The sequence below is a fragment of the Zootoca vivipara genome, chromosome 2, assembly GCF_963506605.1.
Source record: "Zootoca vivipara chromosome 2, rZooViv1.1, whole genome shotgun sequence".
NCBI lineage: Eukaryota > Metazoa > Chordata > Lepidosauria > Squamata > Lacertidae > Zootoca > Zootoca vivipara.
Window position 1 is genome coordinate 94,393,976 of NC_083277.1, and position 26,883 is coordinate 94,420,858.

Genomic DNA, 26,883 nt, shown 5'->3' on the forward strand with positions numbered 1-26,883 from the left:
GCCCTCTAAACTTGTTCTGGGCTTAGTTGTACATGGTGTTAGATTACTGTTCAGCAAAATTTGTATCTGGATATTCTAAAAATTCAAGTTACTATTTTGACCGCTCATCCCCTAAAAACACACAAACACACACACACACACACTTATTAGTATATCTGGTGAAGGGTAAACAGTGTAAGAACATCCTGTGCATTTCAATATTTTTTTTGTTCACTGCCGATTTTACAGAAGGTTAAGTTCCTGACAAGGTCGTCCACCGCTTGATTACGATTTTGTCCACCTCGTGCATGCATTAAGAAAGCTGTTCCAAACAGTCAAGTGTGCAAACTAATTTCATCAGAGGAAGTACCAAACATTATGGCTGCAAAAGCTGCATGCACAAGGAATACGGGGACTGCTCCATGGTAGAATGTGGCTCATGCAAAACAAGTCAACTTAGTCATAAAGAGGTGTAAATATCTTTCCGTAGTAAAACTAAACTGTAGCAATCGCATCCAACCATTAGGTGGCAGCCAAATGAGATGCTAAAAGTACAGGAGTGCCTAGGGAAGAAGTTCAAAGTGAGAGGTGCAGTACGACCCTCCTACTGCTGCAGGTCATCTCCTTGGAGTCTGTCTGCCGAGCACCATCTCTTTATTCAGAGATATGATACTAAATGTGTGCCCAGCTTTGGGGTGGTGGTGGTGCCAAGAGCTAAACAATGCGTGGGGGGGGGGTAGGAAGCTGCCTGGTCTCTCGAGCTCAGTGTTTCTCAAACTTGGGTCCCTGGCTGTTGCCAGACTACAACTGACATCATCTCTAGCTAGCAGGACCAGAGGTCAGGGATGATACGAGTTGTAGTCCAACAACAGCTGGATACACAAGTTTGAGAAACACTGGCTCATTATTTTCTGCCCTGACTGGCAGCAACTTTCTAGGGTTTCAGGAAGGACTCTCTCTCTCAGCCCTACTTGGGAAGTTAACCTGGGATGTTCTACATGTATGTAGAAGAGCTACAGTCCTTCCCCTTTGATGGTCCTGCCCCCTTTACTGTTAAAAATAATCTACACTCCACAACGCAATACAATAATAGCAGCAGTTTCACAGAATCACATATTGGTAGAGTTGGAAGGGACCACAGGGATTATTTAGTCCAACCCACTGCAATTATGAAAGAGGGGGGGGAAGGAGGGAGAGAGGGCAGGGGAGAGAGAGAGCGTTATCTGGCATCGCAACCATAAAATACCAAAAACAAGCATAAGAAAACTGCACTTGCCGTATCATCTCAGTCCATCGCACTGCTTCTTGGAGCTCCATTAGCCGCTCTTTATACTGATTTCTTTCCATGAGGACACGGGCCATTTCAACCCGAGTGAATCGCTTTCTCTGAGCAGTAGGAATATCACTCTGCACATTGGGGGGGGGGGGGGGAGAGAGAAAACCAAGTATGCTTAACGTGGCAAATTATGTACAGTTGAAGGAGAAGTTACTTTGTGCATGCACACGAAAGCTTATACCCAGAACAAACTTAATTGGTCTCTAAGGTGCTACTGGACAATTTTTTTATTTGTTGCACTAGGGGACTAAGACAGTCATTTCAAAATAATTTACGGGTGTTTATGCCTATATATGAAGTGCAGTAATGGATGGGAAGAAACAGTTCCAACAATGGAAGCAGCCCCTCACAGCCCCTCGGTGTCCAAAGGAGGGGTGGGGTGGAGGGTAGAGGAAGCAGACTAATTCAGCATCCCCCAGATGTCATAATCCACTCTACAACTGCAAGAGGAGTTGCAGCACAAAAAGAAAGGACAAGTACACACTTCTTCTCAAAAACTCTTTCAAAAGGTCAAGGTATTTAGCCCACTTTAAGAGCAACATTACACAAATAAGAAAAGGGATTGGATAAAAAGCTGCCAATGCAATTACATACATCATCGTCTTCCTTTGCTTTTTGCCTTGCTTCTTCTGCTTCTGTGCGGGCTCTAAACAAGATGCAAAAGTTATCAATGAAGTTAGTCGCAGAATCCCTGGCAAGATTTTCTCTGCTGTACATGAAACAAGCGTATTACACTCACTTTCTAAGTTCTTCTTCCAATTCCTTGTTCTTCTCTTCAAGCTTTTGTTTGGCCAGTTTTACAGCTTCCAGCTCTCCTTTCAGCACATCCTTCTCGCAGGTGAGCTCATCTACTTTTGCTATTAAGTCATTCTTCACCACATTCAAGGCATTTCTAAAGACAACAAAGATAGCTGTAATTAGGTCATTTCTACCAGTATCACAGAAATTGACCTATTTATTTTTACTACCGTTATTTCAATCCTATCATAGGAATTCAAGCGACAAAGAGTTATATCCCCACCCCCTTACAAAAATAGCTTTGGGTAGTATTAAACTAATGAGTCCCACTGGCGGAAGCCTGCACTACGACTTCCACCAGGAGAATGCCCAGAGCAGTATGGGGAGGGTCCACCACCACATCTGGCAAGCTGAAATGTTTGCACTGATGGAACAATTGCCGCAGCACTACGTTGGCACTGGCTGCCCCAGATTCATATTTTGTGTCCCGTTTCTATTCACAGCGACAGTTTCAACAGCTTGTACAAAACTTAGTTTACAACATTTGTTTTTATTCGGCAAATAGTATAATATGCCATATTGGAATAGCTCATATTTGTCTAACCCTCAGTTTTTTGGGGGGGTCTAATATTGCACCGCAGGACCCCTCTAAATTTGACAGCAGCAAAAATGATTAAGGGGACACAGTACTGGGCAATAACCCTCCTCCTTTTCTGATCTGTACACCTGAGGGGGGGGGCGGTATGCCTGTGAGTGTCTGCGCACATGTGAGAGTGCTGAGTGGCCACGCCCTCTTTTGGCCATATCCACAACTGTGTGTGGCCCCAGAGGGTTGGTGAACCCCGTGCCCCCAAAACGTTAGCCACGCCTAAACTAGTCTAGCATTGCAACATCTAAGCAGATCCTCTTGGACAGTGCTTATTTCTGGGGGTACCCAGGGGTATGCATACCCCTAAACATTTTGTGAATCTAAGTTTGGCCTCATTGAGGGGCAGTATTTCAAGTAGGAAAATGAGAGTACACCTCTAAACATTTTTTAAGAAAAAAAGAACTGCTCTTGGGAACAAACAATTAGCGAATGAGGGAGAATTGCTTCTGACTGCCCTGAAGCTATTGCTGGTCAGCTACACTTTAGAAACCCAAGCTCTAGTGTTCTGAGGTTGCCTGTGCTTTTAATAATTTTGTACCTTTCATGAACTAAAGGAATATGTAAGGTAAAAAGTAAAGGACCACTGGGTGGTTAAGTCCAGCCAAAGGAGACTATGGGGTTGCGACACTCATCTCACTTTAGGCTGACGGAGCTAGCGATTGTTCACAGACAGCTTTCTGGGTCATGTGGCCAGCATGACCAGACAGCCTATTATATTAATTATATTAACGATTAGAGATCAAAATAGTGCAAATACCTAAAGCAGCAACTAACCTACATCTGTCACCTAGATATATAGAACAAGGGCATTGGGAATGATTGTTATATCCTTTATGAACCAGTAACCTTAGTCTCATGATCAATTTTAAAACAAATTTAGCAGAAGCAATTCTATGTTTAACAGCTGAAAAAGTTACTCACTTGGTTTCTAGCAGTTGTGTATTTTCTAAGATAAGGTTTTCAACTTCACGACCCATTCCTTTCAAAGACAGAACAGAGTAAACAGCTTAAAAACATTGAAATTACTAGTACAAGTGCTAGTTCTCAAACTTATGTACCCTGATACAAAGTTTGGTGTATGCTGCTCTCAGGTTCATGTGGGGCTACTATGTAAGTGGGACCACATTAATTTCAATGGCAGGTACTGCCCTGCTTGCACATAGATTAGCTTCCTCCACTGAAATGTATTCAATCATTTATTTAATAGAGTTGCATACTGCTTCTCAATGAACATTTCCAAAATTGTTTACAAGCCACCTGTCAAACATTCAATAATAAAATATAAAAATGGAAGAACAACCTATGCAGGTAGGATTGTTCTTTGAGTTTATCGAAGCACCTGATTCCTTAATAGCTGAAACAACAGTTTTCAGAACTAAATCTTGCTGCTGGATTTTTAAAGTGTTCAATAGGTAGGCTCTCTGAAGCCCAGAAGAACAATGCGAAATATTTTCAGTCCAAGAATCCAATCTTTAACTGCTCTTGCGGAAAATAAATTGTTTTAAAACAACAAGTGTTGAAAATCGATTAAAGTTTACAGTACAAATTTAAATTACGTATATTTGATGCTGAAAGCTGTGTCACAACACAGAGGAGAGATGCCGAACGTGAAAAAGCTCAAAGACAATGCAAAGCCCTTGCAAATGTTCCCCAAATGAGATGATACCTTACCAAAGAAATTATGGTCTTTAAAGCCCATGAATCCCATGAAGAGCAAGAAGAAGAAGAAATATTGTATGTAAGGAGAGCAGTATGAGTGAGGTACAGCACGATACTAGAGATATGAGTGATTTCAAAGCAAAGCCAGCAGTAAACGCCTGAAGCCAAATTATGTTCTGTTTTAAAAATGACTCATGTAGCAAGACAAAAACAGTTAAAAGAGAGTAGTGTCAAAAAGTACGGTCAAGAGCTACGAGAAGCCTCAGTGGACCAAGCATTGCTCTAGTCCGGCATCCCATCTCTAACAATGAAACCTCCAAGAAACCCATAAAAAGGCTATGAAAGCAACAGCCTTTCTTCTTTAGTTTGTCACCAGGAATCTAAATTCCGAAAGGTAACACTGCTGAAAATAACACTGCTGAAAATAGGGGTTCCATTTAGCCAGGGAGGTTGTAGAAAGACCTACACCCTTCAAGACTGACTAATCCCCATCTCCTGCCACTGCCTCTTGAAGCCACCTGCCCATGGCCATCACCGCATTTTAAAATAGGGAATTTAATTATGGATTGCATGTCAGCCACAAACTTCTTTCTTTGGTCCGTTTTGAATTACTGTACCTTCCTTGGTTCTTTTTGATTAAGGTGTGTGGGTGTGTGGGCACACACACTCACACACACATATGAAAATAAGGTAGTGCCCAATTTTACTGAATGACCCCAAGGCAAAGCCAAAAGGACACACCCACCCATCTAGTCTTTCCAAGCCACGCATAATTTACCTGTCCCACATCACCCCTTTTTCTTTTCCTAAACGGTTAAGGGTTTCCCCAGGGCAGAAAATGTTCCTGACCATTTTAGTTGCTTTGTTCTGCACTTTTTCCATATCTGCAGTATCTTTTCGGGGAACGGACAGTGGGGGCCATACACGGTTGGTATACATGGTGTTACAAACACTGGCAGTTGTTGGGGGGGGGGGTGACCTTTACAGCTTATAATATACCAACAACTACACATTTCAGACCTCTGAAAGGTATCTAAAGTTATTACGTTCCAATAATATTTTGGGGAAGCGGCAATGTCATAGCTACATTCTTGATGGCTCACCATAAAAAACCCAGGTGTTTAAACTGAGCTTCCCCTTCTTACATCAATCTTTGAACACAGGCCGATAAAAGGTTACAGGTTTCTGGGCAAATCTAGGAAAATTAAGATCCTGCTAAAATGTGTATAGCATTGGAACATATTTGCTATTTACACATATATTTGCAAAAGTGAGCAAATGAGACCAACCCCTCAAACAGAATAAGCACATAGTAATTTAGTGCTCCTCCACAGCAAATGGGCTGCCCTGCTCACCTGACGGGAGGCAGGGAGAGCAGGTCCATATATTTACACCACAAGCTGCCCACTCTATTGAAATGAACAGGTAAGTACGGTACCTGCACAAGGAGGGAAGTTCTGTACACCCACTGGAGTAGTGTACGAAGTTACTGGAACGAGGCCAATATCTTGCTCCTCAATTCCTTAAGCATACTGAATGTACTCTTTTGAGAAATAAGGATCATATTCCCCCAGAACACATGGAATGCTGACTGATGCCAGGGAAACAAGGTACCATGTCTCACTTTTATGTGGCCGCTCTCACAGTGTCTGAAGTGCTGGCGCAGATGCACAAATCAAAACCCACCTGCATGAAGTCTCATTGTTGGAGAGCGGCTGCGGCTCAGTGGCAGAGCATCTACTTTGTACGCAGGTGGTCTCAAGAAGGTTCAATCTCCAGGTAGGGATGGGAGAGAACTCTGCCTGAAACCCCGAGGAGTGCTACCAATGCTGAGCTAGGTGGACCTGTGGTCTGAATCAGTGTAAGGCAGCTTCCTATGTACTGCACTTGCTGTGCAGGAGAAAGGAACTCTGCCCTCATTCTGCCAAGATAGCAGCATCACAATGCATTCTTCATGCCCTCCAACTAGCCAGCTCTTCAATTTACATCCTACAATGCGTTTGACATGTGCTTGTGTTTTAAATACATAAGAAGGGGGGCTCTATACTCAGTGATCAGCAAACAGTCTTGACGGTTTCAGAAGGTTTGTTTGACGGTTTCAGAAGGGAGGATACAAAATGAGAATACAAAATACTTCAAACCCTGTTCTTATTTCCAACTGCTTCTCCATGCTTGGGTGGTTTCAGAAGACATAACTTGGGCCAGTATTTGCCTATATGTGTAGAAAATAATGGGTGTTTTCTTCAACAGTGGCTGAAGTTTGAGTTTTTAGAGGATTTCAAAAAGTGCTGTTCATAGAGATAAATTTGAGTTATTTGCACTACACTTTTAACTGCTGGTGTCCCTAACAGAGAAACAATTATCAAACAAAATGGTTGGAGGGGGGAGATACCAAGCAGGATAAAAACCAAAATAACAACATATATTATGATAGCAGCAGCCAAGAATATTGAACTTTCAAACAATCACTTTCAAAAATATAAAAAACATACACACCAGAATATTCTCCTGGGTATGCAGCCCAAGAGAAAGAAAATTGGAGAATCCCATGTAAACTAACACTGTGGAACCATGCTCCATAAGTCAAACAGCAGATATATTGCATAACACACTACAAAACAAGGCATTTCATACAAAATGCACACCTACGCAGTAGGACTTCTGTATAAACACATTAGGATTATTGTGCCACATTTAATCGTTTCCCTTCAAATCCTAGAAGAACCCAGGCTAAAGTCGGGGATCCTCCTACCCTTCAAATGTTGGATTCTATTCCCATCCAGCCATGATGGCCAAAGGTCAGGAGTGATGGAAACTGTGTCCCACCAACATCTAGAGGGTAGCAGGTTCCTCATCCCTAATCCGGGCTATGCGAGTTGTGTTTGCAACCCTCTCTTAAAACAGACATCAAGAGCTTTAAAAGCAACTCATTAATAAACCTATTAAAAGGACATCAGTAGAGTCAATACTTTCCATTTCATTAGTTAATGCTATCCATTGTATATTCATTCAAATCAGCCAACTTAATTTCAGAGGACAATGGATGGAGAAGACTGATGCTATTCACCAAGCTACATGTGTGACCCCACCCCCTTATCCAAAAGCCAAATACTTGTAATTTTTTTAATTTTTTTTAAAATAAAGTCAAATCATAAATGCTGTTTGAAATACAGTGGTGCCTCGCTAGACGAATGCCCTGCAAGACGAATTTTTCGCTTAACGAAGAGATTTTTCTAGCGGAGGTTGCCTCACAAGACGAATTCGTTTTGTGAAAAATTTGTCTATCGAATCGCGGTTTCCAATAGGAATGCATTGAAATTCAATTAATGCGTCCCTATGGTCAAAAAATTAAAAAACCCCAATGCATTCCTATGGGATTCGCTAGACAAATTTTTCGTTATAAGAATTGACCCGTGGAACAAATTAAATTCGTCTAGCGAGGCACCACTGTAGATGAATGAAATTTATATTACCCACTACAAAGAAAATAAAATGTACTTGAGTATCTGCAGCACAATCTGTTGAAACGCATAATTCTAGCCGAGGCTATGTGCAGAGTTATGTAATAGTGATGTTTAATTTTGTATTATTATAACTATTTGTTTTATTACTGTGGAATTTCCAAAAGAAAGCCTTTGTAAAAATTAAAAGAAAAATAAAAAATAAGTAGTTGAATTACTGAAATAAATGCACTTTTCGACGATATTCTAATTTTCTGAGTTTCACCTGTATAGGCACCTGGTCTATGCCAGGACCGGTGAATGTTTCCTGCTCCACTCCAGAAAGAGCAGAACTACTACTGAAATCTTTATTTTCATTCCTGTGACTGCAGTGGTGCCTGACATATACCATGCTGTGCTGAGCTGACATTATAGCACAGAAATGAAGGTGTGCCACAGGGAAGCAGACAAAAGAGCAATCCCACTAGCTGCAGCTGCCAAGTGATACTGGCCTACCTCAACTGCTCAACAGAACCTGGAATGTGTGGTATTGAGAAGGCACACATATGTGCTCTATCAGGTGCAGCATGAGCTCAAACACCTGGCCCTTTAATGGTTGTGCTTGGGTTACAGAGTTCAGGCATGTACACCAAAAAGAAGTGAGCATTCTGGCTAACCTGAACAATTCTAGCTGTAACCAGCCCAACTTTCACACAAAGTCATGGCAACCATCCCAGAGATGCAACACAACTGGGTAGTTGTCTATTTTTCTTTCTGATCAGCTGGAAACACTCCCTTGTCAACATTGTTTCCTTACGTGGTTTTTATAGACTACTATTCCATTTGCTGAATTTAAATCTGCATTCGAGGTCTCGCTTGTAGCTCTGCAAATATGACGTTTTGCAAACTTGGGCTACAGCTGATTTTGGGCAATTCCCTCTTCCCACTGCAGCCCATCACTCCTCATCGCATGCTCTTCAGAAGGGGCCACTGACCCTCTAGAGACTTTTCTGGAAGCACAGGAGGGAGAGGGGCAGGCGAATCCCACTCAGCTTGAGTTTTTCCACTCAGTAACCAAGCCTTCATATTCTATTGTTCCCACAGCTAGCTAGAATCTTAGGCTCACTGCCCAAAATAATATTTAGCGATACAGACAAATATTTGGTTTTTCTGATCCTTTTAAATGGGCCTCTTTGGTCTTCTTCGTGACCCAAAATCTGCTTGGGGGAATAGTGTACATTACAAAATTTGCCCCTCTTATAGTAGAGCATAGGGCTGCTACAGAGGCATCTGGCTTACTGATTCCATGTGATGCCAATGTTTGACACTGCAGAATACATCTGCTGACAGCCTGCAAGAACCAACCCACCAAACTGCTATTGGGCCTTGATTTGCATCAAATTGGAATCTACGAAGTTTAAGCAGTGCTAGGTTTATTTATTTATTATGTAGGTTTAGCAATCCTCCTAATGGGGATATTCTTACGTTCTTTAACAGAACTGACTGTGGAACTGGGCTCATTTCCTTTAACTATAGCTGGTGGAGAAGTTCCGATCTGGAAAAATCATCTAGGCTGTAATGGATCTGGTTGGGGGTCCTTTGAAAGAATATCTAGAGGGACCTCTGCGTATCAAAGAATGGAGGATGAGCGTATTTCAGAAATGAGGCCCCTCCTGCCCTTATATGCTGATGACCGAAAGAGAAAGGAGCAGCCAATGAGGGCTCTATTTTCAGCTTGCTATTTATGAAATTAAACTGGTTATTTCACCAGTCCTTAAAAACTCAGAGCAAATGCTAGATTTACTTCATATTCGGGTAGTCTTGTGCCTCTGCATATTATTGCACAGGCTGTTGGTTCCAGTGGGCTGTTTCGGATTGTCACATGACTTCCTTCTCACCTGGTGAGTAGCTACTACACCTGCACTGAAACCTTGCCCAAACCTATCAGGGACTCAATGTAACTTACTTCTGAGTGCAACCTAGTATTGCACTAAATAAATAAATTCTGAATAGATAGTCTAAATACTCCATTTGGTAAAAACCTCATGTAGGAGACTGAATGTTTTCAACTTCACCATTTATCCATTTTTAATTAATAAGCATTTTATGTATAGAAGAAACTTAGTTAAAACTAGGTACTGAACATGAATACTTTTCTCAACAACTTCATTCCTCAACTCTCACAGAACAATTACCTTCACAGTTCTTAAGCTGAAGAAATGGATGGAAATCAACAGGATTTTTTTAGAATGCCCACTTACCCAGTAGGTCTGCTCCTTCATCCACATCCCCTATCAGACCAGTGCCAGCAGAAGATAGTTCTTCGAACAGTGATTCTGTATTACGATCAAATGCTTTGTTCTCTATGCCTTTGGTAGGTGTGCTGCACAACAGAATTGGAATTTAAAAGTCAGGAGAATAAAAGTTTTTAAAATATGTAAATGTACGCACACAAATGAGTGTCAAAGTGTGTGGGCACATGGTCTTCTAAATCACTTCATGCGCCTGACAATGTGGGTTGTAGCCCATAAAAGCTAACACCACAATAAGCAGCGGTAGCCAACATGGTGCCCTCCAGATTTTGTTGGACAACATCCATCACCCTCAAGTAGCAAGGCCAACAATTGAGGATGGTGGGAGTTGTAGTCCAACAACATTGGCAACCGCCAATATAAGGCATTACAGTCACGTGTGGCTCTAGAATTATGTGCTAGAAACCTACCAGTGGGTGCTCTTAACTGTCAAGGGGCAGAGACATAAGGCACATGTGTCAAGGTAATGCTTCCTCCCCACTTCCCCCAAATGCAGAGCTAGTCACCAGGCTTACTCCTCTAATCCACTGGACTGGCTTTCACTCTTTTCCCCTGACCCACCTCCCCACGGCACCAGTAGGAGCTCAGTCCTCCTTAACTTCTCACTCCAAGAGTCCCCTGCTCTTGCATTCTGGAGCACTTAGGCAGATCAGAAGCAGCCCAAGACTCTCTCACACATTAGCTCTCCTGGAAGACCCCTGAGTAAAAGAACAATGACTGCTGCATAACACACTGCTCTGATCTTCTCAGCAGATCAGGCCCCTTTGCACTGGGCAGGCAAAAGCAGAGCAGCAGCACAGTGGGCAACTGTATTGCTTCAGACATTCCCAAGTGTCCTATGCAACATGGGCCACGTATGGGCCTTCGGGATCCTGGCATTTGCCCAACAAGACTGTTGGAGCTTATAGGTGGAATTCAACATAGCATTAAGTGGGGTATGCATGCAGGGGACAAGGTCTGCTATGCAATGGGACTTCCTCCCACCCCCGCCTTCACTTAAACCTGTTCTGGAGGGTTCCCCCAGCCGTACAGAGCAGGCCTAGGGGATATGGGGGTGCACAGGAGGAGGGGGGAAAGGCCCATTGCATGAATGGACCTCTTCCACACATGCAACAACTTAGCTGAACCCTCCCCTTTACATTACCCCACCCCAAGTTCTTTACTGATGAGAAGTGTTCAGCAAAATACCTTGATCCTTTATATCCACTAAGGTCTTTATCCATATCCAGCTCTGGGGTGGATTCAATGATTGCCTGAACTTCAGATTTGTCTTCATTTTCATTAGAACCTGGGGAACAGAGCAGAAGTAACTACAGTATTTATTCCCATTTCTTTTTCATCCTATCCCAAGAGCTTAAGGGAACTACTATGTATCTTATTTTAATTTCACAGCAACCCAATGAAGCAATGGCTAAATTATGAGATTAAGAACTGCCAAAGACCAGAGAGATTCATGGCTGAACTATAAAATTACACTGGCAACAAGTTAAATGGTCACTCCATTGCCCCTTAAAAGTTACAATTTTTTTTTACTGCAAGGGTGACTTCACAAAGAAGACACTTTCTGCACAAAACACATTTCCATATAAGAAATAGTATTTTTTCCAGTTTATAGATCTTTAACATTTTATTAATCTGTTCTAAATACATTTTATTAATTTATTTTAAGTACATAAAGAAGGCATGAATATTTATACTTCATAGACAATGCAATGGATTTGGAAGCCACAGACAATTTTGTCCCCACCCCCAGTGTGATAATCACACCAAAACATACTTGTACCTTATCACACAATAACATGTTTCCTAAATATTAATCAAGAACATCATGTGTTCCTCTAAATATTAATCAATAACTATTCTTCTGGAACTTAGTACGCACACATATTTACACGTAAGACAGAAAAAAAATCAGTTTTGAACTGCGCATAGTATTGGCTCTAGCCACACAATCCATTCTAGGAACTTACCAATAGACACACTTCTTGTTTCTTGGCCTACTTGCACTTCAATGTTCTTGTTCCCTATATCGGAGTCCTTCTCAAGCCCTTCCTTGTGTTCTTTCGAGGGAGATTCAGCAGGCGCAAGCACATCTGAAGCAGCAGTTAAGATTGGCGTAGTACATTTGGAACCTGCTTGGCTAACATCAGAAAGTTCATCCTAAAGTGTAGAGAAATTCAAAGTAATTACAGAATTTATATGATAACATTCCCAGTCACTGGATGGATACTAGACTGGTTGGAGCCACTTCTCCTCCTAGAGGAGGTCTGCATAACACCTTCTCAGTTATCTTTCAGGAGCAAGGAAAAATATGTCCTATTCTCCCATAGTTGTAATAGTATTCATAGAATAGAATCATAGAATCATAGAGTTGGAAGAGACCACAAGGGCCATCCAGTCCAACCCCCTGCCAAGCAGGAAACACCATCAAAGCATTCTTGACATATGCCTGTCAAGCCTCTGCTTAAAGACCTCCAAAGAAGGAGACTCCACCACACTCCTTGGTAGCAAATTCTACTGTCGAACAGCTCTTACTGTCAGGATGTTCTTCCTAATGTTTAGGTGGAAGCTTCTTTCTTGTAGTTTGAATCCATTGCTCCGTGTCCGCTTCTCTGGAGCAGCAGAAAACAACCTTTCACCCTCCTCTATATGACATCCTTTTATATATTTGAACATGGCTATCATATCACCCCTTAACCTTCTCTTCTCCAGGCTAAACATACCCAGCTCACTAAGCCGTTCCTCATAAGGCATTGTTTCCAGGCCTTTGACCATTTTGGTTGCCCTCCTCGGGACACGTTCCAGCTTGTCAGTATCCTTCTTGAACTGTGGTGCCCAGAACTGGACGCAGTACTCCAGATGAGGTCTGACCAGAGCAGAATACAGTGGTACTATTACTTCCCTTGATCTAGATGCTATACTCCTATTGTGCAGCCCGGAATTGCATTGGCTTTTTTAGCTGCTGCATCACACTGTTGACTCATGTCAAGTTTGTGGTCTACCAGGACTCCTAGATCCTTTTCATATGTACTGCTCTCAAGCCAGGTGTCTCCCATCCTTTATTTGTGCCTTTCATTTTTTTTGCCCAAGTGTAGTACTTTACATTTCTCCTTGTTAAAATTCATGTTGTATCTTTCAACATCTCTTTTTAAAAAATTAGATACTGTTTATACTGGCTCTGCTGTTTCTATACTTGCGCTTTAAATGCTTTTTGACAGTGCATTTTGGTCTGATTTATTTGTTTTTATTATTGTTGCAAGGTGTTTTGAAATCATTTACAGAGAAAGGTGGGAGAGAGATTCTATAAGTTAGGTAAACAAATAATTGTCAACACAGAAATTGTACTGCTTCTTCTTAGTATTCAGTTGAGCAAACTGTGCCATGGAAAGTTCCAAGATCATTCTCAATGGCTCAGGAAACGTACTTTTTCCAGGAACTAATGTAAGAACTAAGTGTATTACAAGCAGAAAACATAGCTGAATTTAAGAGACATTTTGCCTACACAAGTCCTTGTGATCCTCTTTCATACTGCAAAGTAACGGGTTACGACTATATTGTTGAAACAGATTGAAACTACAAACGCAACACTGGGCAATCCAGTGTTAAATTTCAAAGCTTTACAGAACACTTGCTTAGCATTTGCATAAAGAAGTACATCAGAGTGGTATTTCAACAGATCCATTTATAGTGGCATATGACAAAAAGAGAAAATCTCAATTTCAATGTTATGTCAAGAATCCTCTCACGACACTTCTCCAAGGTCAGATACGTGAAAGGTGAAGGGTCAAGCAACTCCTTGCCTATGCCCCTTTTGAGATTTAAATTGTATCCCCTGCTTTACATATGAATGGGACAGACTCTTCCTTAAAGCACTAGTTTTCTGTATCATTTTATATAGTATGGCCCCAACTGCAGACGATAAAATACTTAGCAAACAGACATAATTCTGATCCAAGCTTGGGTGTCTGCCAAGAAACTGGTAAGAGGGAAGAACATGAGCGGTAGCACATTCCTCTGAGACAAAGATACTACATATGGCAGATGCAAATATCAGTGCCTCACCTTGAATAAAAATCCTGTACACTGAAGCACTTTTGCCAGCAGCAATCTTGCAGCATCAGGGCAATTCTGGGACTTGGTGAACAATTCTACCATAGCTCTTTGGCCTTGCCCAGAAGTACCAGATTCACCAACACCTAACCTAGGTCCTATCAAAACGTTCTGCTTCATTCTTCCATCATTGCAACCACCATCACAGGTTGTTCTCTGAATCACACCTGTGTTTCCCCTTGCTCCTGCCTGCAGACTGCCTTACTCTCTCCAAACCCCACCCCCCATTTCCTTGGCACTTGACCTGCCCTCTTAAACACGTCTTTCAGCTTCCCGATTTGGGCCATGTGAATTCCGTCCCTTTAGTTTTGCCCACAGTATAACTATCCTTCTAGCTTAAGCTTGACAATTCGAAGACTGCAGACATCTTTGGGTTTATATCCTTCTAGTTTTGTCATATAGTATCTTCCCTGGTCCAGCCTGTAATAAACCCACTCAAGGAGAAGCTTCCATGCCTTTGTGGAAGGAGGCAACATTTCTTCCAAAACTGCTTACGAGGAGACAAAATTGAGGGTTGGCAGTACAACCTTGAGTGTACTCAGAAGTCAGTCCCACTATGTTAAATTGAGCTTACTCTTTGGTAGTAAGTACATCAGTATGAAGCAGAGATACTTAAAGACCACTTTAATCATTAAACCTTAATAAATACTACCTCCTAGGGAAAATGTAGTGAATTGATAGCAGCATGTATTTATATGGATTGATTTTCCATCCTATTTCGAGATTATCTAAACCATTTTAAAGACCAAACTCAAGGGATAAAATGTTAAACTAAAAGGAGAGCTCTAACTATATATACATTGCTGCAATGTTTCACTCTGAACTGGCTGAGAAAATTACTAGATTCTGGTCTAGGACTGCAACCACCCAGCCCAGAACCAGCGTTCCTCACTCTCTCCTGCAGATCAGATAACTCCATGCTGGAAACTGATGAGCATCTCCAGCATGTTGTGCCTCCCAGTCCAAGACATACTAAATGATAATGGTCAAGCCTAGTAACATGCCTTCACAGCCTGCGCCAGCCAGAAACTCATAGAACATTTTAAAAGTACTGTACACTATTTAAGACAACTGCCCTTCTCCTCTCCTGATTTCTCGGATCTCACCTACACTTCCCAAAAAAAGCCACACAGTTCAGACACTCCTCAATAATTTAGCCTAATCACTCATGGAGAGGAAACTGCAGTCGTAACCAAGTGCATTCATAAAGCTCTGCACTCAAGCAGAATAAAAACTTGACTTTTGTTTAAATGTTTCCCAACGTCTGTATTCCAGCTGCATCCAGGAAAGAATGCAGCACACAGACCACTGACCTTAGCAGACAAAAAGCTCACAACAAATGGCCCAACTGCCAACAGAAGGGGGCCAAGGAAAACCTCAGAGCTTAGTTTGAATAGTTTAACAGAGAAACAGATTGGCCCAGTTTCATAATTAGAATTCTACTGATCTACTGAAACTGCTGCATTTCTGCTCCTGCACTTGAATTATCCAACTGTCTGGGCAAACATTAGCTAATGCTTCATCCAAAACTGACTGTGGGTATTAATTTATTTTTCCTTACTTTCTCATTATGATTTTAAGTGTTGTAACATCTATTCTGGCCTCAAAAATCCTGCATTCTCTTCCTTCCCTTCCCCCCCCCCATTCATCTGGGGCACATAGGCAAACAGCGGATATGTCAGCAATTAGGGGGTGACATTCAACCAAGATTTACTTAGACTCATTGATATTAATTAATATGGCTAAGCTAGGTTCATTAATATCAGTACCACCAAGAATATCAGACTTAGAATAGTGAAAAGCCTGGGTTCAAATCCCCACTTGGTAGTGAAGCTCACTGGACTAGCCAAGGGACTTGAGCACATAATACCAAAACCATTGCCTATTTAGCCAAAGTGTGAACCTGGCCCAGCAGACTAAGCATTTTTGTTTTCTGGCAACAAGTCACAATGCGATGCTATGGTTTGCTGTTTGTTTACAAACTGTGGTTCATTTTAATTACAGTTTGGTGTTATGTCTGAACCTGGCATTCTTGCTTAACCATGGTTTATTTGGCCACCCTACCCCAGACATATGTCCAGCTATAAAGGTAAGAGGCAAGATCAGAAGGAAAAACAAATCAAGCTTGGGAGAAACAAGCTGTAGTTTATTTGCTTCTATGATTCAACAAACCATGGTTAAAATTAACTATAACTTGGCATTATGTATTAACACCGTTATCATTTCTCACCCTAACCAAACTCACAGGGTGACGGTTTGGATAAAACAGGCAGGGCAAGAACTAGGAAGAACACCCTGATGTCTTTCATGAAAGAGCAGGGCAAAACAAAAACAAGCAAAAAAACAACAGAATGGAGTATTGTGTAGACTTAGACATATAATTAACAAGTTTTGCTCTTCCCAAGAACTGGTTTGCTAATCGGTTAGGAGGGAGTCTCCCCAAGCATGTAATTTAACCTGAAGGGTTTACAAAGCGGGTTACAAGAGTTTTATCCTTTTACTGTCCCCTTCTGTAATCCAATTGTATAGCCTGTACATTCTTGAAAACTGCCTTTCACTATCTATCCCACATTAAATGTGCAATATTATTTGCAGTCAGCGCTGTGGTCTAAACCACTGAGTCTCTTGGGTTTGCCGATCAGAAGGTTGGTGGTTTGAATCCCTGCAATGGGGTGAGCTCCCGTTGCTAGCTCCTGCCAACCTAGCAATTCAAAAGCAAGCCAGTGCAAGTAGATAAACAGGTACCGCTGCGGCGGGAAGGTGAATGGTATTTGCGTACGCTTTGGTTTCCGCCACAGTGTTCCGCAGCGCCGGAAGCGGTTTAGTCCTGCTGGCCACATGACCTGGAAAACTGTCTGTGGACAAACGCCAGCTCCCTCGGCCTGAAAGTGAGATGAGCGCCGCAACCCCATAATCGCCAGGGGTCCTTTACCTTTACCTATTCTTTGCCATATAGTTCAAATTTACCTTCCACACTCACGTGTATAATCCACTTTACAACTGTGAAGAGATAGGGACACACTCTATATGGATGAAACTCACCTAAGGCCTCCTCATGGGCTACATACATAGGGTCTAAGAGAGGTGGTGGTGGGGCCACAGAATGTACTGGCACAAATCATGGAGCAACTAGGGGCTTTAGAGCTGTGTCAAAGGGCACACAAGATGAAACAATAAGCACCAGGCACAAGTTCAGAGACATTGCTTTTCTCAGTTTACTTTACAGTACTTTAGTTTCACTGCATTTCAGAATAGGGTTTCACAGTGTCCCAAGAGTGCAAAAGATGTCCCTTAACCAGACAATATGACTTTGCACATAATCCACCTAGCTGTACACAGACATGGAAGAATAATCACATTTTGGTTGCTGGATAATCAACCCCAAGCTGTAACAACTGATTAAAGATTTCAATATCGAGCTGCCTAAAGAATGTTAAGGAATTTAAATGGAAATGACTTCCAACTTGTACTCAGTGGATTTTAGTAAACCACTTCAGAGCTTAACAATTGCCTGCTAGGTGGATACTGTACAATCTAGGATACCTTAAATACTTCTAAAGGTTACAGACATTATGCAAGAGTTATCTGAACAGTATAGTTGTAGTTGAAAAAACCTAATACATAACCCCAACCCATCTAAAAGACAACTGTAGCATGAAATATTAGTTAATTCAGAGAGACAAGAAAATGAGGAGTTAGAAAAGGCATTCTACCCATCCAGAAAACTGATGAAAAGGGGTGTGGTGTTTCTGGAAAACCAGAATTGAGATCCTGGTCTTCCCCCATAGTCCAGTGCAACCTGAGACCCACTCATCAAAACATATAATTGGGGGGGGGGGGAGACTCATCTTCAACTTACCTGGAAAGACTCTCATTTTAAGAAGATTAAGAACTAAAGAAAGATAGTTTGGGGTTTAGGTTTCAACCAGGCACAATGCATCATAGAAAACATATTATTATTATTTTCCTCACCAGATGGGAAAAATAAAAGCACTAGGTTACCTTTAAACTGGTGCGGGAGCGTGGCTGACTTAGTTCACGGAACTTCCAATTATCTGACCCAGGAGTTTCCACTGTTCCTCTGTGATTATCAGGTGTGAGAAGTGCATCTCCTGGAGGTAGTGGGAAGATGCCCAATGATGTGGGAGGTTCCTTTCTGCTGGGAAGGAAAAAACCAAGTTATTTGCTTTCGTTTCTTACACTGAACAGACCTTTGAATCTCAGCAGTACAGTAGTAGTAAAAGCTGATATTTGGTTACTGTAACCAGGCCTTCACAATATTAATTTCTCTTTTTAACCAACTGCTATGTATTGCTGTTTTGTTGACTTTTTAATTATGCTGTATGGATATTTATGGAGTGGTTTTATTATATTTTGTATGTTGTAGGCCACCTCAATACTTTATGAAAGTGAAGATTAGAAATAAAAGAGTTAAGAATAATTAACAATTTCAAAGTACATTTCAGATAACTGTTCTCTCACAAGTTTCTACATGTAAGTATTAGATTATAGCCACTCGTTTTGCAGGGTGCTGTTTGTAATGATTTTTACTATAATTAAATTGACTGTCAGTACGGTAGCTATGACAACAAAGCCTTGGGCTTACACCAGTGCTGTGGAGGTGGGGCCTAAAATTTGCAAGCATCCGCAAAACAATGTGGGCAAAGACATACTTCAAATGTATGGCAGCGTGTAGAAGAGCTAGACATCGGATCTGAAAACAGCAGATTTTGAAAGATAATAGAATAAAAGCATTTGGGTCTGATTAACAAGACAATGCAAAATACCTGGGTCTCAAACAGATTCAGCTTAGACCGGATAATGAACTGGGGACAGAAAACTCCCAGAAGGAAAACAAAAATGTAACTGAGCAAGTGATTAAATATGAGCCATGTACACTATCATGCATATATGAGCAGCAAGAATGCAGGTTTCTATCCAATGCTGTTTTGTTAGGAGAGTGTTAAAACTTCTAAAAAGTCCCAATAACTAGAGACTATTTAGAAGTTTTAACACTCTCCTAACAAAACAGCATTGGATAGAGAAATCCAAGAAGAAGAAAATATCTGGTCCTTCAACCAATGCAGGAACAATTAAGGGCTCTTATTGGACACAAATTTCCAAAAGCGGAAATCCCCAGTGCTAAACTGAAGCAACATTCCTTATTTCAGTATTGGTTTGTATGATCCAAAGGTTTACTTTGACAGTACAAACATCTTCCTGTCTTATAATACAAGGGGTCTCTTCATATTCCTCCCCAATGGAGAAATCTATCCCTAGCATGATGCAGTTCACCCTCCTCTATAAAACTCACACAGAATTGGTGCTGTGGAGAAGCAATACCTATTTAGCATCATTACTAAGCTTGGCAATGAACAAATTATGAAACTGGCCAATAGAATCTTTTATTTAAACTTTAATTTAGTGGAACAGAAACAAAGGAGAGATAATTAGGGAAATTCTTGTTTATGTGACTTTACTGTCTGCCAATCTGTCCACTTTTGTAACTGTGCAAACTATCATAAGAGGGTTTTGGTTGAGTGATGGGTTAATTTATCTACTATGTATGGATGAATTACTGAAGCAGGTATCAAATCACCACAGCAGTAAAGGTCACTGCACTGGAAAGCTTGTCAGTTAAACTATTCTGTAGGAATTGTGGCACAACTGACCAGACTTTTTGCTATGAGTGTTAGAAATAATTTGGAGTCGATTCAAGTAGCTTATTTAGTATTCTTACATTTGTAAAAATCATTTGAGTGAGGGGAAGAAGCTTCACATGCCTGTGTTATTGATGCCTTCTTCAAATTATTTTGATAAAGTTTCACTATGCTACATTTTAGGGTCAATAACAGGTGAATGGAGATTTCTGGATGAGGAGGTGAGAATTCTCCCTCCTTCTGGGTTCAAAATGAAGTCAACCTGTTTACTCACAGGGCATGTTAGAATGTCAATTGCTGCCATGCATTTTTTTACCTTTTTTTTTAAGTGAGCTCTTAAAAAAAGAAAACGGACCAGGACACATACATTTGAGATTATTGATCATGCTAACCAATGATTTTCTTATTGTGCATGCCAAAAAAATTAAAGGAAGCTCTGAGGTCAGGGAACTTTTCATCTACTTTTAACATCATTTTTCATGTTTGTCAAAGAGAGAAAAGATTCAAGATGCACAGACTAGCATCTGCTAAAGATGTAGAAACCAGAATGACCTTGGAAAGACTTGCCTGTTGTACCCTGCTACAAAACTAACTACTTCCCAAAACTAATTACTCTTGATGTTTTCTACCACTGTATAAATATTATTTATAAATATTTTAATTCTACAAACAAAATATTGTAATAAAAATACTCAAAATAAGCAAGTCTACTAAGGACTTCTTAAATGCTATCTCCCACACAGCATTTTCCTATATACACATGCCATGCCATGAAAGAACATTAAGAGCTCTTTTTATTCTGTAAATGTCATTATCTAAAAACATACCACTGATTCAATACAAAGTCACACATTCATTGTTAATCCACTAAACCAACTAAAGGTTAGCGGTCCGCTACTGAAAATTACAGCTATGAGGGATTGGAGCCAAATTCTCTACAGTTCTAGGCAAACTTACATGATCTGAATTTTCTATTTACTACAAAACCTTTAAAAAGTACTTGCAGATAACCCATATTCAACAACAGGCAAAATATTGAACAGACAAATACACATGGCTGGTTTGGATGTAATGCTAAGCCATAGTTTTAGAATTACAGTACAAGAATGAGCCTAACCTTTCCCTAGGTTTGCAAGCTCCCTTCTTTCCCCTCCTCCTACAGTGAGAAGTCTAGAAACTTTTGCATCTTTTTAATTATCTGCAGCTTGCCATGTTGTCGGAGACCTGAACAAATTGTGGTTAATCTTAGCTATGCTTAGCAGAAGCAAACCAAGAATTCTACGATTCTATGACCATCACACCGTATTTAATGAAGTTGGTTTAATTGTAGTACGCACAGAAAATATTAACTACACTTTCGGGTTTGAATGATATTCCAAACTCCATATTCTAAAAACCTGGTTTAGCATTATGTCTAATTCAAAGTATTAAAAGGTTACTAGAAGATAACACACCAAGAGAACCACACAGATCCTTGTGAATAAAACTTTACATTTTCTTCTGCTGCTGTTAATGTGAAAGTAATTTTAATGAGATTGATTTCTTGCATTCCCTTGGTGGTGTTCCACCTCATCATTCGTTCCTGCACTTGGAATCATAGAACTGTTGAGTTAGAATGGACCACAAGGGTCACTTAGTCCAACCCCTGCACTTCTGGGGTAACATGAAAGATGTGGGGCTACCAAAAAAACAGCCTTGTGACTCTTCTCCAGCAGAATCGAAGAATGCATAGGCAAAGCAATGTTATAGTACATGCCTCTTTGGTCACAATGCTGTTTTATAGACATGGATGAAGCTCACTTTACATAACAACATTGTTTTTACGTAACAACAAAGGTAAAATTATCCACAATAGGTTGTATGGATGCTCCTAATTATATTGGCCATAAGAAAGTTAGAAACAATGTTTGCTAAATTGTAAAAAGTTGCACTTTGATTTTTACTTTTGCTTACTGAGCATAAGCAAATTCTGCCCTGATACATCAAAGTATTGGATTGCATACTTTTAAATACGCAACTGAAGTTTTCAGAAAGCCATATTACTGGTCAAATTGCAATCTGCTATGGAAAGAGTGTTGCTATTGCTCTTTTAATTAAAGATATTTAAACCCTGTTTCTTCACTCTACACCTTAGCTTGTCAGCATTCAATTTACAAAAATATGCAAAGATGCTATTACAGTATAATAGTTTCACAGACTATCCACTAGTAGATTCCGCAGAATTCTCTGGAGTAAAACACAGATCGAATAAATGAAAGGCCTAAATGACCACAGAAGCAAGGCTGCCCAGCATTAGTCAAGCACCTGACAATACAGTGAATACAAGCTTTGTCCACAATGTATCCACATAGCACTTTTATGCCATTTACAGGATTCAGCAATAAAAAGAGAAAGGCTATTAGCCTTCCAGAACACAACTGACTTTGTAGTCTCAAAGAAAGCACAATGAAGCCAATTTTTACATTTTTAAAACAGGCATTTTATGATTTCTGCACAGCCTATAGACACCAAGACTAAATTCCGCCTGAAACAGACACTTAAGAGATTAGCACCATCCCACCATCTCCTTCCTGCCTCCCCTCCCGAGAGAAGCAGAGAACAAAGAATACAACAAAAATGACAGAAGGCTCCACAGTACAGGGTACCTGAGAATCCTTGGTAAGTTCTGCGTCAGAGCTGGCACGCCCGTGGATATAGAAAAGTGCACAAGCAGCAAAACAGAGAGAGAGACTAAAACAGCTGAATTAATGACCACCGCCCCGCCAACGAAGCCAAACACCAATAGCAGCATGCATCCAGGACTCATGGCGCTGCGCTGGCATGGTGAATTGCAAGAACCAAGGCTACGCAGGGGACAAGGGAGTATCTTTGTAGTGAGTGTCTGTCATTCACTTGCTGCTGCCACAAAAACAATGCCATCGGCAGCCGCTTTTCACTCTCTTCCGCAGCCGCTCCAAAGCAAAATGACATCACCTCACTCTCCTCCCCCACCTAACTGGGGGGAAAAACCACCATGGAGCTGCTTCTCTTCTCCCCAGCATCTATGCAGCAGCAACCTAAAGATACAAGCAAGCTTGCTCGCCTCTTTCTCCTCCCCACTACTTCAAACCTCTGCTGCTCAGCTCCAGTTCATTGGATGGGAGGCTCCGGCATCTACATAATGTAGTCACAAAGCTGCCGCCAGAGACGCCTTCTCACAGACATGTGCACAAAGGTACACATCATACAATCACGATTCAATTATTTCAAAACCTTTAAATGCTAATCTTTTTGTTGCTGCTTTTTTGAAAACGAAAAGGAGGGAGGGACAGCTTGCCATACCAGATCTATGTGTACAAGCTTGAACCTAAAAAATTAGAAGATAGCCAAGCCAGGCCTTGAAGTGTCCCAACAGCAAAAGCATTATCCGCCCCTTCCAATAACCCCTCATATACTGCAATAATGAATCATTCCACCCCATCGTTCAGCCTAATGTTTGAAGACAAAGAACAAAGTCTCTAAGATAAAATATAATAGATTATCTTCAGCCAAAGATCAGTAAAGCTTACCTAGTTCTACTGTGCATGATGGGTTCTAGCTGATCACCCCCAGTCAGTTGATGAAGTTTGGCTCTTTCCAAGTGCTCCATGTAATTATGAATCATCTGTTATTAAGAAGGAGGGGGGATTACTTTAGAAAGCTATTCACATCTATTTAAGCAGAATGGAAATAAAATATATGCCTCTACCACCTGCCCCCCAAAATAAACCTTCTCTTAAGGTACTATGAGTATTTTGGTTTTTGGATCATAAACTTAATTCCGTTTATGAAGTAACCCAAGTATCAAAACATTTTACCATTAAATATCTTCTTTACAGCAATGTTATTTTTCCCTCCCAGTATGCACAGAAATTTCACCTTGACAACACACCTTGAGAAGGCTATTCGTTGATCTTTTACACTGTCTTGATTATTCCATGGTCCCCATTCCAGCATATGCAAACAGCAATCTGAGCAGCACAATACAAATACACACCAATAGTTTTTCACCCAGGTGGAAGTAGAATAGACAGGAGCCCAGTGAGTGGAAGAGGTGCAAGAGTAAACTGAGAAAACGCACAGCACACTTTTTCATGTATTTTGCAAAATGCACAGGTTTCTGCAGAGTCAGGCACGACTCCTATGTTTTCTTTCATGTACAAAGGGCAGAGCAGGGCAGGTATGAGCCTGAAACCTGCTCCATACTGAAGTGGGCCCCTAGGTGCATCACATCTTAAAGCAATAAGGAAGGGGTAAAATGTCAAATAGTTTCTCCTTGAACTTGGCATGTTATCCTCCATCACATCTCGTCCCAAATCTATTGATTTTGTGTGGCTCCATAAACAGTCACACTAGGCTGATTCCAGACCCAGTTCACGCTGTTGTACTCTTTAAAGTTTTCAGCACAAGGAAATGTGCTCCAAAGCATCTTAGAATGCTAGCAACCACATGGGCTTCGTTTTAATCTGAGATTTAAAGGCACCACCATGCCACAAGGGTCTGAAATTGTGCCCTACCTGTCCAAATGCCAAGGTAAGGTAACTTAATTCCAGAGGTTCGTTAAGCTTTTTTTAAATCTTCTCTCCGAATATGTGTTTCTAAAAGTGTTGTTTCCCCTAAGTGGCTAAGAAGGGGTCAATGAGGGAAACACTGAACATTTCTGGCCATGACGGAGGACAAGAAGATGCAGAGAAAAAAAGTTACAAGTCCACAGGATTCAGGTGGACCTTTACAAGAGGTACCTTGTAAATCTCTGAGATTACAACATATAGGGGGGAAATTATCTCAGTCTCTCTGAAGGAACATATGACCTTAACATGAAAATACATTTTTTTCAATAGGCAACATTTTAATACAATTCCCTCCACAGCAGAACTAATAACCAGCGCAAACGAATGCTTCTGGGTTTCAACTATTTATAGCTGAACAAACCATCACATCAAATAATAACACACTGTGGTCACTCAATATGCCACATGATTGTTTTTTCCAGCCTTCAGGGCCATTTTAGATTAAGCTCTAAGCTGCAATCGGTTAGTTCTGCATTACTAGTGCCCAAATAATGAAGGAAGCAGAAGAAATAATGTTTACCATTAATAACTACCAACGGAATACTTTAAAAAATGTTAACGTTGTTATACTGATGATATTGTGAGGTCTTGTTTGCACCATCAGCCAATTTGAATGTCTAAGTGATTTGTGAATATTCTGCATCTCAAACACATGTGACACAGCTGCCACTCTTTCTTTTTAAAACACACTTAGTGGGAAATAATGACAATTATTTATCATTTATATTCCACCTTTAAAATATACGACTATCTCCAATATGACTTACAAACAAACAACAAATAAACCAACTTCAAAACATTAAAATACTATTTCGTTACACTAAGGACAATATCCAAACCTGTTTCCATTCCTCTCCCTGCATGTCACCAAAATCTACACTGGAATAAAATGGCTGCACTGGATACAACATTATTTTTCCCATTAAGGACTGGCAAGTGCAGTTACTATGCAAATGATTAATTTATTCATTTTCTTCATGTTCCACTTTTCTGCTCAATATGCCCACAATATTGCTTCCAATGAAAAATAATTATATCACAATTGAAACTATGTGTACCACCTTGTGTGGCAATACACGCGGCCTCCCCGGAAGGAATAAAGACACAGGACACATAGCTTAAGGTTAATGGGTCGAATAGGCCACAACTTTATTGATTACGGAAGAAAAAGAGGTATTGGCATAGGCATTGGATCTAACCGACTATATCTGACTCCAGCCCGCTCTGCTGGCAGTCTGTGAAGGGTTAACCACCGTAGAATGGGCCCTGCGATGCACATCAACTAGGTACCCAGTCTGGGGCCACCAAAAGGGGCGTGCCCTCAGGCCCTCACCTTCCACGGTTTCGGACTTGGCAACGCCCCTTGGACTCCTTAAGGGAGTACCCCTCTGCGTTTTGGGGAGGTGATGGCAGCATCCTCCCCACCACATCCGGACCTTCTAGAGATAATCCAATGCCTATCGCCAAAACCTAAGTTGTGACGATTACCACGAGGTAGGCGAAAACCACCTGGCCTGAGCCAATTAACCAGGTGGGAAAATTCCTACCCGGCCCCAATAGGCGACCGACCGAAGTCCGTAGGCAACGTCAGGGAAGAACCCTGCCTGACGGGTGGGTGGGTGGGAAAGTGAGGTGAGCCGAATCCGGAGGAAGAGGGAGAGCTACTGCTGCGGGCTCACCTATATAGGTAAGTAACGCCCCTCCCAGTGCGCTCCGATTGGTCGCACCACAGGTGAGCCGCGGCCAGGGAATATCCAATGGGCTGGGGGGAATGCTAGCCATTCCCCCCGACGTGAAGGCAGCGTGTGCCCACAACATCTCCTCCCCGCGAGCCGGGAAGAGATTTTGTGTGGCAATACACGCGGCCTCCCCGGAAGGAATAAAGACACAGGACACATAGCTTAAGGTTAATGGGTCGAATAGGCCACAACTTTATTGATTACGGAAGAAAAAGAGGTATTGGCATAGGCATTGGATCTAACCGACTATATCTGACTCCAGCCCGCTCTGCTGGCAGTCTGTGAAGGGTTAACCACCGTAGAATGGGCCCTGCGATGCACATCAACTAGGTACCCAGTCTGGGGCCACCAAAAGGGGCGTGCCCTCAGGCCCTCACCTTCCACGGTTTCGGACTTGGCAACGCCCCTTGGACTCCTTAAGGGAGTACCCCTCTGCGTTTTGGGGAGGTGATGGCAGCATCCTCCCCACCACATCCGGACCTTCTAGAGATAATCCAATGCCTACCGCCAATCGGGCCCGAATGGGCTCGCCGCCAATACCTCTACTTCCGCAACCAATACCTAATAGCCATCAGGACATCAGCCAGCCAAACGTCATTGCCATCGTCCGAAAGATGTACACCATCAGCGCGGTAGAATCGTTCCTCTCGGAAGGTTATAGCGGGGTGTGGT

The 26,883-nt window shown here is 41.5% G+C and overlaps 1 protein-coding gene across 5 annotated transcripts in view; it reads right to left on the reverse strand.

The window, feature by feature from the left end:
• SPAG9 (sperm associated antigen 9) overlaps positions 1-26,883 on the reverse strand; it is an 82,768-nt gene that overhangs the window by 26,305 nt on the left and 29,580 nt on the right. For 2 of the 5 annotated variants that reach the window (XM_035104337.2, XM_035104332.2), the window contains exons 4-12: positions 23,432-23,526; positions 18,226-18,379; positions 12,084-12,273; positions 11,302-11,401; positions 10,063-10,184; positions 3,624-3,681; positions 2,055-2,207; positions 1,910-1,961; positions 1,256-1,386 (exon numbers count right to left, since the gene is read on the reverse strand). In XM_035104337.2, the coding sequence (XP_034960228.1) occupies positions 1,256-1,386; positions 1,910-1,961; positions 2,055-2,207; positions 3,624-3,681; positions 10,063-10,184; positions 11,302-11,401; positions 12,084-12,273; positions 18,226-18,379; positions 23,432-23,526 (1,055 nt within the window). The other 3 variants (XM_035104336.2, XM_035104331.2, XM_035104338.2) reach the window with 2 other exon arrangements.